Here is a 14,766-nt window from a genome sequence, read left to right on the forward strand (position 1 = left end):
GGAGCCGGGATTCGAGAAACCGCAAGGACCCCGGCTTCCAGTCTGCAACTAGCCGCCCGCCGCGCCCTCGCGCCTTCGGATCCTCACGACCAGCGGCCAAGTACCGCAGCCGGACCCGGCCGCTCGCCCCTACCCAGCCGGGCTCCTTCTCCCAGAGCCCAAAGCCTGCGCCCTGCGGACCCACCTCCCCGCCCGGTTTCTCCTTCTCTGCTCCCACTGAGCCCACCTGTGAACCTCGGAAGTCCCGGCTGTGAAAGAGGTGAGCTCCGCGTTGTGGCTGCGCCCGGATCCCCCACGGGCCACTAGAGCCGCCCCTGCCCCCTGCCATCCTGTCCCCGCGGGTTCCCGCCCCAGGAACCTCCAAGCTGGGGATCCAGAAGCGCGGCCCGAGCGACAGCACCTGTGGGGCACAGTAGTCGTGACCTGGACGCCTGTCCCTCTCGTCTACAGGTCAAGGCCGCGCCAAGGAAGATGTACCAGAGCCTGGCGCTGGCCCCGAGCCCGGGTCAGACCGCCTACGCGGACTCGGGCGCCTTTTTGCACACGCCGGGCGCCGGCTCCCCGGTGTTTGTGCCGCCCGCGCGGGTCCCCTCCATGCTGCCCTACCTGCCGGCGTGCGAACCCGGCCCGCAGGCTCCCGCAATCACCGCGCACCCCGGCTGGGCGCAGGCGGCCGCGGCAGACTCGTCAGCGTTTGGCTCCGGCAGCCCGCACCCACCGGCCGCTCCGCCGCCGGGGACCACTGCCTTCCCCTTTGCGCACAGTTCCCCGGGGCCCGGAGGTGGCACAGGGACCCGGGACAACGGCGCCTTTCAGGGCGCGATGCTGGCTCGGGAGCAGTACCCAGCAACGCTCGGGAGGCCCGTGAGCTCCTCGTACCCCACAGCCTACCCCGCCTACATGAGCACCGAAGTGGCCCCGTCCTGGACTTCTGGACCCCTGGACGGCAGCGTCCTGCACAGCTTACAGGGTCTCCCGGCTGGCCTCCCTGGCCGCAGAGCCACCTTCGGTGAGTGCGGGACTGGGAACTGGCTCCACTGACCAGGGTCCTGGGCGCTGGCGGTACATGCGCAAACCCGCACCCTGCGAAATGTCCCCCTCTCCAGAGTCAGGGCTTTCTCAGCCAGGTGGGACACCAGCTTGGGGGACCCCGGGGGACGTGTAAGCCTGGGTGGAACCCCGCGGCTGCACCTCACCCACACCAAGATGAAAACCCGGTCTTGAGATCCTTAATACACATACCATCTGTGTTTTCGCTTTTCGTTCATCCAAACCCAGTATTCTGGGATTATACCATTTAGAGCCTATGTCTTAAACGGTTTTTATGAAAAGTTTGGGAAATGACTTTTTTTTTTAAAGCTCAAAATTCTCGTTTAAGTAAACCACCATATTCGTCTCTGTTTTAAAATGTTTGCATATTCTAATTTGAGACCCAGTCCCAGTCCCTCTCTGGGATCTAAATTTGAGTGATCGGATTCCAGACCTGTAAAGCTGAGAATTGCTCCCCACCCCTCTTCTGAGTAGTGGGTGCCACGGACACTTTCTCACCCCCACTCCCCCCAAACCAAGGGCCATTCCTTTTTTTTTTTGCTGCTCCGGTCTTTTAGCCTACACTCCTCCTCAGCTCCTCGGCAGCAGCGGCGCAGGAAGCGGGATCCACTTGACCCGGCCGCCTAGGCGCCCCACGCCAGGCGCCCACCCCCGGCCAGGCGATGATTGATCCCCGCCCCGCCCCCACCCGATCCAGCCGCCCAAGTGTCGCCAGAGCCCGGCCAGGTCTGGAGGGGCCTGGAGGCCTCACCGCTCTGGCCGTGTGTGCTGCTCAAGTGGGAGGACTGTGCCGAGACCATGAAAGCTGACAGTGAAGGCACCTCGGTCCCTGTAGGATCCCGAGATCCCTGACTGCCCCTCCTATCGACCCGCGAGGGTCTTCTGCCAGTGTAGACGCTCCTGCCTCCCCAGTGGTCAAAATTAGCGATGCTGGACCCTGTTCCTAGTAGGGCAGTTAGTTCCCTGTTGCCCTACCCAGGGTTGCATTTATTAACTCTCCCCCGACCTTATAAAGCAGCCCTGACGAGAGACTTAAATCTGGCACAAACATCACTGTTTGTGAATTTAAACTTAAAAAAAAAAGTTAGACGAAGTAAATTAGCAAAATAAAGGCACAAAGGGGAAGGAAAAGAAAAGGTGGTGCGAATGCGGCGGCTCGGTGGCTCCCAGGAAGGGCCCGAGCCTCGTCCAGCGGCCGCCCGCCTTGCTCCCGCAGCGGCTGAGCTCCTGGAGGAGTTCCCGGGCGAGGGGCGCGAGTGCGTCAACTGCGGGGCCCTGTCCACGCCGCTTTGGCGCCGCGACGGCACCGGCCACTACCTGTGCAACGCCTGCGGCCTCTACCACAAGATGAACGGTGTCAACCGGCCCCTCGTGCGGCCACAGAAGCGCCTGGTGAGTGCGGGTGGCCGGGCTGGTCTTCCTCGATCACAGCCTGGGAGCCAGTGGAGCTCTGGGAAGGGGAGGGGAGGGTCGGGCAGGATCAGAGCACCTGGTCCACTGCCACGGGCCCCCTGTGCTGGGGGCCACTCCCCCAGAGGGTCTGCGGGGGTCTCCCCCAAGGGGCTGGGCTGCCCTGAGCTCGACACTGAACCTCCTGGGCCGGGATCACTGTGTGCCGGCTGGGGACTCAGCTGTGTGACTCTGGGGACTTTGGGCTGCCAGGTGGTGGGGTGGTGGAGAGGCAAGATGACATGGCCCCCAGATGGGACTGGAGGGAAAAGTGGCTGCTGGATGCTGGCTTTGTGGGCTGACAGTGATTCTTACAGGGGACGAACACTGACCACTGCCCCTGATACTGCAGGGATGGGTCCAGACCAGGTGTGTGGTTATTCGCTGGGCAAAACTCATTTTCGCTTTTGCTTCTCTCTGCTGTACGGCTGGTTAGCGTGTAGGGGACTGGGCGCCCGAGTTTTGCCTGCAGCAGGGCAGAGTCTCCAGAAGCCGTGTAAAGGTTTCAAGTTGCTTTGTTCTCTGCCGTTTCACAGGCAAACTTTGATGGTCAATTCCGTCAGTAATTCCATCTGTCCAAAGTCGGGGGGGGGGCTGCAGGGGCTTCTTCCTCGGTCCGGGCTAAGGCTTGTGGGAGCCCTATAGGTGGCTTGTTCTGGTGTCAAGCCCTGGAGTATGGAAGGGCTTTCCAAGGCAGATGCTGTGGGATGGTCCTGCCACAGCTGCGGGCGGTCAGTCACAGGCCTTTACTGGAAACGTGAACCCCCAGCTATGGCAGCACGGGGGCTGGACGCTCTGAAGCCCCAAAATGGGTGGGCAGAGAGCAGGACTGAGGCGTTCAGCAGCTTGAGGGCAGCTGCTGTTTCTCTTCCTCTGGCCTGGCCTGGATTTGGAGGCTCCATGGGTCCTCCACCTCTCTGCACCCGTGTGGTGCCGCTTGCAGAGAGAGTCGCCCTCAGAGTTCACGGCACCCCACTGTTGTTTCTGCCTGTATTCATGCCCACAGCCCAGAAAATGTCTCTTGTGGCCTCCGGGAAGGGGAAACTAAGGCCAAGGGAGAGGGTCCTAAGGGGCTGTGACCCAAGCTGCCTCCCTCCTCTGATTCCCTGTTCTCTTCTGGGGCCAGCCCTGAACCAGGTGCCAAGTACACAGGAGAAGTGGGCCATCCTCTCCACTTCTTCCCTTGCAGGGCTCACCTCCCTGCAGAAAATTCCTAACTTGGGGGTGGGCAGGCAGAGGCCACCATCTGCATGCTGAGGCATCTACCTTCACAACAGCCAGGTGACCACCAGGGGCTTCCCTGGACTTGCAGCCGGCTAGTGGCAACCCCAGGCTCAGACCAGGACTATGGCCTCGAGCTCCCACAATGCCCCACTCACGCTGAGCCTCCTGACCCTGCCCTGAGTCTTCTTGTCTAGCCCTCTGCGAGCCGAATTCAGGAACTGCCCACTACCTGCTAGAAAGGGAAATTGGACAGCCGTGGCCAGCGCCATGGGTGGCTTGAGGACAGACAGGCACTTGGCCTGGTGAAGCCTCAGTTTCCAAGTCTGGGGACATGAAATAATTAGCTTTGGGGTGCCATCTAGAGTGGGGGAATCCCTGCATGTCTGCTCATCTCCCTGAGGCCGCAGGGCCTGGAAGGTGGGCAGCCTGCTTGCCCTGACTCCAGGCCCACATGGACCTGAATGTAAAACACGCCCGGAAGTGTTTACTGAGCGGTGCTGAGGTTCAGGGCATCCTCATGGCTCCACTACTCCCCGTGTCTCTCTGAGCAGGCTCCTGGGGGGCTCCTCTCACTGGCTGCAGAGTGCCTGCCTGTCCCTCGGGGTGGCTCCACCGCTCACCGGATGGCTGGTCCTTGCAGGGCCAAGCTCCATGTGAAAACCCCAAGATTCTCAGAGTCCTGAGGCCAGAGCCCAGCTCATGTGCTCCTGGCCACAGAGGTGCTGGGCTGGTCACCCCAGGCTTGCCCCAACTCTGGGGTCTCACTCTCGCTGGAGTGTGAGCAGAAGTGATGGCCCAGGAGGGCCCTCTCCAGGAAGAGCTGGTCTCACCCTCCTTTAAATAATTCCAAACGTCCTAGAAGCTTGTCACCAAGAATACAGGAATGTGACGATGACAAGTGTGCGTCGCCGCCTCCCAGCAGGAGCCCCTGGCTGTTCTACCGTTTGCCTCCTGTGTGTATCCTGGGTCGCAGGGTGGGGCTTACACCTTTGACCCGAGGCTTCGGTCAGTGAAGGCGAGTAGAGCGGGTTGTCACAGTGGCTCTGCTGATGTGTGCCTGTGGCCAGGGTCTCTGCAAGTGCCGCTCGGCCTGGCCTGACCTCTGAACATTGGAGCCCAGAAGCCAAACTCTGAGGACGGCAGGCCTGTGAGCCTAGGGCTGGTTCTGGCCCAGCTCCAGGACGTGGCTGTGCCACGGACAGCCCAGCTTCCTTGGGACACTCATCAGCTCCGGGTGAGCCTTCCTGCACAGCCTCGTATCCCCAGCACATGCAGCCCCAAGTGCGGGGTGGGGGGGTTGTCCCACGTCCATCAGGCTAAGTGTCCCCAGGTCTCCCCGCCAAGAGCATGCGGAGGACCTGTTTGAAATGGCCACATCTTTGCTGCACCGCCACCTGCAGCCTTTACTTTCCCAACACCCTCTCCAGAGCCCCCCATCTCTGCCAGCCCGCCACCCGGCTCTAGCTGCCTCCTACCCTCATTCCTCTGGATGCCTAGATCCTTGTGGAACCTGGCACTTAGGCCAGCTCTGCCACTGGCTTTGAAGTTCCACTTCTTTTGAAAAGAACCGACTGAAAGAGAAAAAGAAAACGCAGCCTGGAGAGGCCCAGTGATTAAGGGGCCCTGAGAGTGGCCAGGCCTAGCCGCCTGGCCTGGCCGTGAGTGCAGAAGGACAGAGGGAGGCTCTGGGTGTCCGCAGATGGCCCGGGGCTGCGGCCACGGGGTGTGCTCAGCCGAGGGAGGAGGTTCTGTCCACCCCGGGACCACCCCCGCGCCCTGGCCACTCGTCTGAGCTTCAGTTCCCCACCCCCCGTTAGACGCAGGCACCAAGGGGATGGAAAAAGAAAAATCAGCAAGCGCTTCCGAGAATTTTGTCAAGGTCATTCTTTTTACCCATTGTCTTGATTTTAATCTGATTTCCAGTTTATGGATTTTAATCTAAGCTCACTGGAAAAATGTTCAAACGTGACTTTTGGGTTTCACTGCACCCTCAGGGTCCAGGTGGTGGGTTCACCCCACCTGAGGGTGTGTCCTGTGTACATTCAGTCCACCTGAGGAAGGCTCTACCCCACCACCACCTGAGTTGGTGCGCACGGTTCTGCAGCTTCCTAGATGCATGGGCAACTCTGGGGGACACGTGGGGGCACGTGTGTCTGCAGTGGTGCCCATATGTGTGCAGCTGTGTGGTGTGATGTTGAAAACAGTGCTGGCATGAAGGCCTTGTGTGGGTCTCTTTACGCCCTTGCGATAGTGTTCCTATAGGAAAGATTTTAGCAGGAAGTGGCCAGACAGCCCAGGAGACAGCACTCCTGTGACTCCTGAGTTTCAGTGATGCTAACTTTTTTTTTTTTTTGAATGTGGGATGGCAGTGTGAACTCTAAGGGGGCAAAAGTTGGTAAGAGCCCCTGAGGGTCCCAGCTGGTTTGGAGGGGAGGGGCCTCAAGCCATCGTCCTCCTGGTCTGAAGGCACAGCAAGAGTAAGGGACCATGATGTAGCCCGGGAATGTAGGTCAGGGTGACCAGACTAATTACTAAATACATGGTTAGGTGTGAATTTCACACGAGCAACAAATAGCATTTTAAATGTGTCCCAAATATTGCGTAGAGTGTATTTACAGAAAATATTTACTGTTTATCTGAAATTCAATTCTAACTAGGCATCCTGTTTGCATGTTTGTTTGTTCAATCTAGGAACCTTGGGGAAGTCCTAAGACCTCCTCCCACCTTAAGAAGATGAATGGACTGTGGGCTCAGGAGATCCTGGACCAGGGCGGGCAGCAGGGATGGGAAGAGATGCTGCCTCTTGTGGGACAGTGGGCTCTAGAGGGTGGCGTGCCTCCATGTGGGCATAGCTCCCTGCAACTGAGAGGCAGATGGAAGGGAGGAAAGGGGGCAGGGAGGAGGGAGACTCGAGTAGTGTCCAGTAAAAGCAGCTGCTCTCTAGACAAGGTCAGGACATGGTTGCCAGCTCTCCAGGGTGGTGTTAGGCTGGGGCCCACTTGACTGGGGGGCTGGAGCTCCTGTATCAGGGCCGGGTCCCACCATCTGCCCCAGGGCTGTGGCCACCACTGCCCTTCCACTTCTGCTGGGCCTGGGCCAGCCACCATCTCTCTGCACTCCAACCAGGGCGCAGGTCCACCCCTAAGCCCCTGGGGAGACCACTGGTGATGCCTGCCAGGCTGGACATCAGGACCCACACAGCTGCGGCCTGGAGGCCACCGGCCAGAGGGTGGGGTCTCCCCAGCCAGGCCAGGAGCTCCCGCCCTGCTCTCCCTCCGGAGCCTCCTGGGCCTCATCCCTTCCCTGTCTTGTGGCCCTTGTGCCCCAGATCCCAAGGCAGAGTCCTGCCCTGGAGATCGGAGGCCGGGCCTCAGACTAAACAGAGTGGATTCCCTGGGGCCTCTGACAGCTGCCCAACCCGGGGAGGGAGGAGAGGAGGCTTTTCCAGGTCTGTGTTTTCTTAGAAATGATTGGTGGGGGGTCTCCAGACAGGCCCCACTGTCCCTCCCGGGCCAGTGAGCAGCAAGGGCAGGTGTGGATGCCCGCTGCCCACTGTCTGGTGCAAGCAGTTGAGCTGAGCATGTGCTCAGAGCCCCAGGTCTTCGGAGGCAGCCCCCCTGAATGTTCAGTCTGGGGCCTGACCCAAGGGGGCCCTGTGGCCCCTAGGGGTGCTGTTTCACCACAGAAATACAGAGTGAAGGCCCAGCGTTGGTTAAAAAGAGGCCACAATTGAAACCCAGCAGCCTGTGTGTCCTGCACTCCTCATAAGATCCTGACCCCACAGTGGACCTAGGCAGGTCCCAATTTTCTTGATAGGGAAGCTGAGGCCCCGAAGGGTGACGTGATCTGTCCCAGGGCTCCTGGGAGCTAGGTCAAAGCTCCTGCCCACAAGGAATCCTGGGCAGCCTCAGGACCTTGGCACCCAAAGGCCTCTCACCCAGCCCCTTGCATACCCAACCCCATAACTGGTCAGCCCTGAGCCCAGTGTCCATCCTCCCACTCCCGCACCTGCCGCACTCACCTAGCCTCCCATCCACAGTCCTCATCCCGCCGGGCTGGCCTCTGCTGCACCAACTGCCACACCACCACCACCACCCTCTGGCGGCGCAACGCAGACGGCGAGCCAGTGTGCAATGCCTGCGGGCTGTACATGAAGCTGCACGGGGTGAGCAGGGCCATGGGGCTGCCGGCACAGGTGGACCCCCTGGCCTGAGATGGGGCTGAGGAACTGGGCAGGGTGTCGATCAGGCGGGGCCTGGGCTGAGTGGATACACGCCTGTACGCATGTGGCCCCACTGCCCATACCATGCACACACGTTACTGTTAGACTCGTGGTACAGACAGCCTCTCAGAAACCATAGCTTCACTGCAGCTTCCCTGTAGCCATTCAGCTGGGACAGAGGCTAGACACCTCCAGGGCTCTTCTGGACCCCACAGCCCCCAGCCCTGAGAGGCTGGGGTGGGACAGGCTTCACCCCGCCCTGCCTGGAGGAAAGCACTGAGCCTGGGGGGCAGGTAGCAACTCCCCAAACAGGGCTGCAGCCGTGACCAGCTCTGCAGGGCTGAGATCCGGGCAGATGGCCATGCAAGAGACCACGGGGGTGACCTCAGACAGTGACTAGCCATCCACCCCTGCCGCCCTGCCAGGTACCGCGGCCCCTGGCGATGAAGAAAGAGAGCATCCAGACACGGAAACGGAAGCCGAAGAACATTGCCAAGACCAAGGGCTCCTCAGGTGCGGGGGCCAGGGCTGGGGGAGGCCTCCCATGGGGCCCACGTTCTGTGGAATCACTCTGGGTGCCTCACATTCCACCATTAGAGATTCACATGTTTGGTGCAAGCATCATCTTCCTGAAGTACGAATCTCTGCCACTGCCCTGGGATGGCTCTGGCTGGGAAAGGGGGCGGGGTGGCCTGAGTTCATGGCGTGGGGCAGGGGCTCCGGTGGGGGAGGCCACCCCCACCCCACCCCATGTTACCAGATCTACAGTGTCTGTAAATGCCCCGTCTTCCCCCACTCCCACCAGGGTCTGCAGGGCACGCCACAGCCTCCCCACCAGCCTCTGTCCCTGACCCAGAGGTTTCAGCAGCCACTTTGAAGCCCGAGCCCAGCCTGGCGTCCCCTTCATGCCCTCGGCCCAGTGTCACCTCCCAGGTAAGGAGGACAGGGTGAGTGGGGAGTGCAGAGCTGCTTCCCAGGCACTTCCAGGAGGAACCCTGGCATCTCGGCCAGGTCAGAGCCCCCACAGGCCCCTCCTGGAAACGGGGCTGGACACACAGCTGGCCGATGGAGCTGGGGGGTCCCCTGTGGCCGATGCTGACTGAGAGCCCTTCCGAGGTTATCATATTGTTCCTCACAAGGAGTGCCCACACCATTCCAGGCGCTGAGGAAGCCCTCCTGTCAAAGGGCTCCCACCCTCAGGTGGGCCAGCCAGCTGTTCCCAAGGCTCACATGGTCTGTCCTCCCTGCAGGGCTCTGCACAGGTGGATGACCCCCTGGCCCCCAGCCACTTGGAGTTCAAGTTCGAGCCTGAGGACTTTGCTTTGCCTTCTGCAGCCCTGGGCCAGCAGGCTGGCCTTGGCGGGGCCCTGCGCCAGGAGGCCTGGTGTGCACTGGCCTTAGCCTAGGTACCTGGGCACCCCATGGACCCACCTCACTGCCTCTTTACTCCAACACAAAAGCAGACTGCCAGGCCTGCTGCCAGAAGAGTCTGGAGCCAGCTGGACCTGGAGGTGCTGGAGGGTCCCTCAGCGCGGCGGCCACGGCCTTCTGTGTGGATGGGAGGAGGGCTAAGCCCCCTCCCTGGGCAGCAAGGAAACTTCAAGGGATGTGCGAGGCTCTGGCTGACCCAGGGCTCCCAGCCCCAACTTGAATTCTGTCGTCAACACTTGCCATCATCATGTTTACAGGTGGTAGCAGCAGGACAAAACCCACCTTCCTGCGGTAAAACCAAGATCACAGGTGACATGACTGAGGCCAGCAGCAGCGGGGGATGAGGGGGCTGCCAGACACGGGGCTTCCCCGGACTCCCTCAGGCTGCCCACTCCCCATGTTCGATGGATAGAGACACAGCATGGAAACCTTGCCCTCCTTGGAGCATGGGACAGCCAGGGACAGATAGGCAGGTTGGGCACTGTACCAGGCCGCCACCCCGAGGGGCCGATCACGTTGTAGTCATCGTAGACCGGTATTTATTTGTATGGTTTTCCCCCGGCGGGGCAGTAAAGAGCCTTCCTTGTTCTGACTGAATCTGTGGCTATATTATGACCATTTTGTAAGTAAAGGTGCCTGGGACCCCAATTCTGACCCACAGGGTCACTCCCAGGGCCGATAGTGGGGTGACCACAGGTCCTGGCTCATCTGGGTCTGTCCCAGCATCATTACCAATAACACCCCCTTTCACTTACAAAGCCATCCCCCACCCCAGGGCTGGATGACAAATTAGCTGTTGTGCTGGGTAGAGGCACCTCTGCCCAAGGAGCTGACAATGGCTCACAGCCTGACGCCAGAGGCAGCAGAGAGTGGGGCCCCCTGCAGAGGGGCCACTCCATCCCTCTCGTCCTGCAGCTGCCCTTCACCAAGACCTTCTGATTTTTCCATGGAAGCCAGAAACCGGGCTTTCTTTTTTTAATGTAAAATCTTCCAATTGAAAGCTTTCGCCTCCAACTCCCAATTTGATTCAGAAATCTTAAGTTTTGTAAACCATCTAGAACAGCCACTGTTGCACCATCCTATGTAAAAACATCTCCTTCATATTTAAGAATACTCATCCTTCCTGAACGTGTCCCTTCATCCTGAGTCTGTACCCCGAGATTCAACCAGCTGTGTCTCCATGTGACCTTGTCTTTTTTTTTTTTATTTAAACACAAGTGACACCATCAGAAAACATGTAAAATAAAAACTTGATTTTGCTCTCCTCTCCCCATCACCAGTGGGTTCCGGGCCTCACCCCTGCCTGCCGGGATCCATTCAGGTCGTTTCTGCTTCCAGAAGCACGTCAGCAGGGACCGGGCTGCGGGACCTCACTGGCCATCCTGGGTCGCGCCAGTGGCTCCTAAGGACTTGATGAGGCTCCTGAACACCGGGCGCCGTTGAGGTTGCCACCAGCACAAGGGCGGGACACTGGGTGGAGCAGCCCAGGGACCGCACTTTGAGAAGTCGCCACTTGGAGGTCAGGCGGACTCCAGTCAGTCCCTGTCCCTATCCTGGCCTGGGGCTCTCGAGGAGGGGGAGGGGCAGCAAACATCCCCCTGAGGAGGGAAGGAGTGGTGCAGACAGAGGCGGCGTGGGGAGTGCCTCCACTTCGGTGGTGGTCGTGGTGGGAGCGCCCCTCCTCCAGTAAGCACCACACCCCATGTAGACCAGCGAGTCTCCGACTCCTCCCTCCAAAAGGCAGGCGCGGGTGTCCTTCCTCCCCCATAAGAGACAAGCACCTGAGAAGTGGCAGGCGACACAAGGCGAGGGGCCCCTGCAGGGCCCTGAGCAAGCTGAGCAGTCTTCCTGGAGGTGCCTGCAGCTCAGTGAGCAGAGCACGAGAGGGAGGAGGGGGCTGGACGCCCCACCCAGGAAGAGAGGTCCTGAGAAGGAGTGTTTGGCAAAGAGGAAGGAAGAGGCCATCTCTTCCTCTTTTTCATAATTTTTAAGGACGAGCCTGGGATGGGGGAGGCTGAGCCCCCACCTCTGGACGTGAGGAGCTTCAGGGAAGAGCATCTCAGTTTAAGCCTTTCTCCCCAGCCTCTCTTCAGGACCCGGAAGCTGTCAGAACCAGAGCCTGAATATAGCTGCCTGGCACCCCACTTCCTGCAGCTCTTCCTCCTGCCTGCCGGCCCCACGGCTCTGCCTGGCCAGCCATAAACAACCGGATGAGCCGGGGAGGCTGGCAGGCGTGGGCAGCCCCAGGCCGCTTATCAGACCACAGGACGGAAAGAAAGGCCACTTCATCTGTGCTGCCTGCTGCCCGCACCTCATTCCCACGTCTTTCAAACTAGAGCAGCGTCCAGGGAGCCTGGGTGGAGGGGGCCACAGCTCCTCCAGCTGGGGAAGCTCCCTCCATCCATGGGAAGTGCCCACTGAGCCCCGCTGCGCTGTCCTGGGTGCCTGGGGAAGGAAGATCAGACTGGCCAGGAAAGCTGGAAAACTGGGGGCATGGCGTAGAAACAGGGAGACCCACGGGCACTGGGGTTTTTGATCCAGAAAAAGCATTTTCAGAGCACCCTTCTCCCCACTTAAAGCTCTTAACCCTTTGCCTCACTCCAGACCCAGAACAGGGAGGCTGACAGCATCCCAGGGCAGTCTGGAAGGAGAGCAGCTCCTCCCCCCAGCCTGGATGGACATATCCCCGAGGAGGATGTCAGGGTGGTGATCCCCAGTGGCTCCCCTTCACCCTGCTTTCCCCAGTCTTGATGCCATCGGTCAGCAGTATATCCCCTGCCCACGGAAGTATATCCCCTGCACACAGCAGTATATCCCCTGCACACAGCAGGCACATGTTCATCCTGTGGGCCCTTTAGTTGGGGCATCGCTGCCACACAAGCTGCCTGCACCAGCTCAGCCCTCCAGGGCAGCCAGGCCGCCGTGTTCAGCTGCGCCCAGAGCCCCCAAGCTTCCTGGTGGGGCTGGGGCCAAAGTTAGTTTCCCCTTCGTTACTGAAAAACGTGGCTCTTTAAAAATGGGTGCCCATTCTGTAAGTCTCTCATCTGAAAATGTCACGTGCTTCTTAAGAAGTGAAAATCGTCCTTTGGAGGAAGCAATGCAGGTTACCCACTCTTCATCTGACCAGATAAGGGCCTTTCTTGGACAAGACCTGCTGCCGTCACCATCATCCTAGACGAGCCATTCTGCCACCACGCACGCAGGCCGCAGCCTCGGGGGACAGGGCGTTAGATGTGCAGCCCTCCCCGCCCTCCCTCTGCCACAAGCCTGGGGGCAGTTCACAGGGCTCAGGCAGTTGTCCTCCAGGGTGCCCAGCCCCCATGTAGACCCCTACTCAGCAGAAGGGAAAGGAGGTCAAAGAGACCTAGCACCCCTCGGCTGTGAGGCTGCAAGCCCCAGGGTGCCCCGTTCTGCTCACGTGCACCTCAGTGGGGGCTGAACTGGCCCCAAAGAGGAGGGGGCTGGTGAGTCCCACAGTCCCACTGGAGCCAGGGTGGAGGGGGTCGGCTCTCGAAGACCACGTGGAAGCCAGGGGGGGCAGCCCCCCCTGCAATGCCCCGCGAGGCCCGCCAAGATGTTGACACGGACGGCTCCAGCCGCCTTATTTATTATCTGATAAAGGGTTCTCGGCACCACGGGTGGACGGCGTCTGGCCGCGCTGGGGCCTGGGAGAGGGAGGAGGCTGGGTGGGGGCCGGGGGCCGGAGCAGGCCTCCACACTGGACTCTGGGGCAGGACACACGGAGGAATCTAGACTTTTCCTTCTCCAGCCAACGGCCTTCCTTCACTGCCAACAAGCCTACAGGCCAAGGAGAAGCCCTGCTCCTGCACAGACAGCCCCAGGGACCTTCTGAATGGGTGTCACACCTCCCGAGAACTGCACCCCACCCCGTGCTCCCTCTGGTTCCCAGAAAACCCCCAGTGGGGGGCCTCCTCTCTGTCCACCCCCTCCCACCCAATTACTGCTGCAGCCCATCCCCCACCCCGCTGCTTGGCCCGAAGCTCAGACTTTCCATGATGCAAATCTGGGCCTGTTTCTCCTTTGGTTGCAAACACTCTGGCCCAGGTACTGCCCAACTACTGCATGGATGGCCCAGCTACCACCACCTCGTGGCCTCAGGGACCCCCTCCCAGCACCTGTATCACTTGAGTATGGGGACCCTTGCCGACCTCCAAACATGTCACTCCTCTGGGCCTTTGTATGGGCTGTTTCCTCTGACTGTGCACCTAACCGGGGTGTGGTCCTCAAGCGTCAAGACCCCTGATGCCACCTCCTCCACAGAGCCTTCCTCGGGCAGTCAGAATCCGAAGGCCTCCACCAGGCAGGGTTGTCATGGAAACAACCTAGCCGAACAACAAGAGGAGGTGGGTTAAATGGCCGAGGGAATGTATGTGGTAAGCCTCCTAAGAGCATTTGACAATCACAGCTTAGTCTAGAGTTTTTTTCCCTGAATCTTCTTTTTTTTATGATCAAGAAGGAGACAACTAGGGGCCATCCATGGGGTCTCCATGTTCAGCCCTGCCCACCAACATCACCACCTCCTTGTGCATCTGAGAGAGACCCGCATGAGGCTGCAGGGGAAGGGAGTTGGGGGACTCCAGGACAGGCAGGGGTCATTTGGGGCCCCTTGGGGGCCTGGTCATCCTAGGGACCATCTCAGAACCCTCAGCCATCTCTCCCAGGTGATGGGCTGTCCATGGCCCCCGTTGCTGCCCGCTTCAGCAAGGATGCCTCCTCCCAGCTGGTCACTTCCTGTCTGAGCATCCTAAAGTCTAATCCCCACCAATCCAGACAGGGCCCAGCCCAGTGCCTCCCCTACGGTGCTACAGCCATCCTGATACCTGCCCATTCTGTAACCACAGATTTGAATATTCCTGTGCTTGCCTGGTCTCGCCCACTAGAACACAGCTTCCGTGTGAGCCTTGTCCAATCCATTCCTCCATGTCTGGCGATGAGCCCAGTGCCTGGTCAACACTCAGTGATGGAGGAATGAATGCATGGATAGACCGTGGGCCCGGCCCCTGCTGACTTGTGGGGTTGGGCTGACTAGTCACCTCCACAAAGCTCATCCATCCACCTGGGGGTGATGGGCTTCTGACTGCCTTTTTTCACCTGATGGGGCTCTCAGTCCTGCTGGGGATGTCAGCAACAGGGACAAAAGGCATAGGGGACCTGGGTATGGGGTGTCCCCAGAAATACAGATGTGAAATGAGACCCTGTGCCTATCCTGGGTTGGGGGCTGGGTGGGCTGGGGGGCTCTGACATGTCCCTGGATGTTATCAGGCCTGGACAGCCATGAGCAGGGGCCAGGAAAGGGAGGGGCCACTCAAAGTGCCGCCCGATAGGCAGGCCTCACCCCAGAAGACCCATGGATGTTGGCCAGGCTGTGT

General features: G+C 59.9%; 1 protein-coding gene across 3 annotated transcripts; it reads left to right on the forward strand.

Annotated features, from left to right (window-relative positions):
• The first annotated feature begins 39 nt into the window (after nucleotides 1-39).
• GATA5 (GATA binding protein 5) lies at nucleotides 40-10,640 on the forward strand. Of its 3 annotated transcripts, XM_027976971.3 has the most exons (7): nucleotides 40-259; nucleotides 451-1,009; nucleotides 2,267-2,442; nucleotides 7,763-7,888; nucleotides 8,371-8,458; nucleotides 8,751-8,878; nucleotides 9,196-10,640. In XM_027976971.3, exons 2-7 carry the CDS (start codon nucleotides 472-474, stop codon nucleotides 9,349-9,351), a joined length of 1,212 nt encoding a protein of 403 aa, XP_027832772.2. In that variant the 5' UTR covers nucleotides 40-259; nucleotides 451-471; the 3' UTR covers nucleotides 9,352-10,640. The 3 variants fall into 3 exon arrangements, 2 of the variants coding, with proteins under 2 accessions (XP_027832772.2, XP_042085834.1); XR_006055649.2 differs by having other exon boundaries at nucleotides 8,371-8,878; nucleotides 9,196-9,308; XM_042229900.2 differs by lacking the exons at nucleotides 8,371-8,458; nucleotides 8,751-8,878; nucleotides 9,196-10,640 and having other exon boundaries at nucleotides 6,415-7,878.
• The last annotated feature ends 4,126 nt before the right edge of the window (nucleotides 10,641-14,766 follow it).

This window comes from Ovis aries, chromosome 13, assembly GCF_016772045.2.
Source record: "Ovis aries strain OAR_USU_Benz2616 breed Rambouillet chromosome 13, ARS-UI_Ramb_v3.0, whole genome shotgun sequence".
Lineage (NCBI taxonomy): Eukaryota > Metazoa > Chordata > Mammalia > Artiodactyla > Bovidae > Ovis > Ovis aries.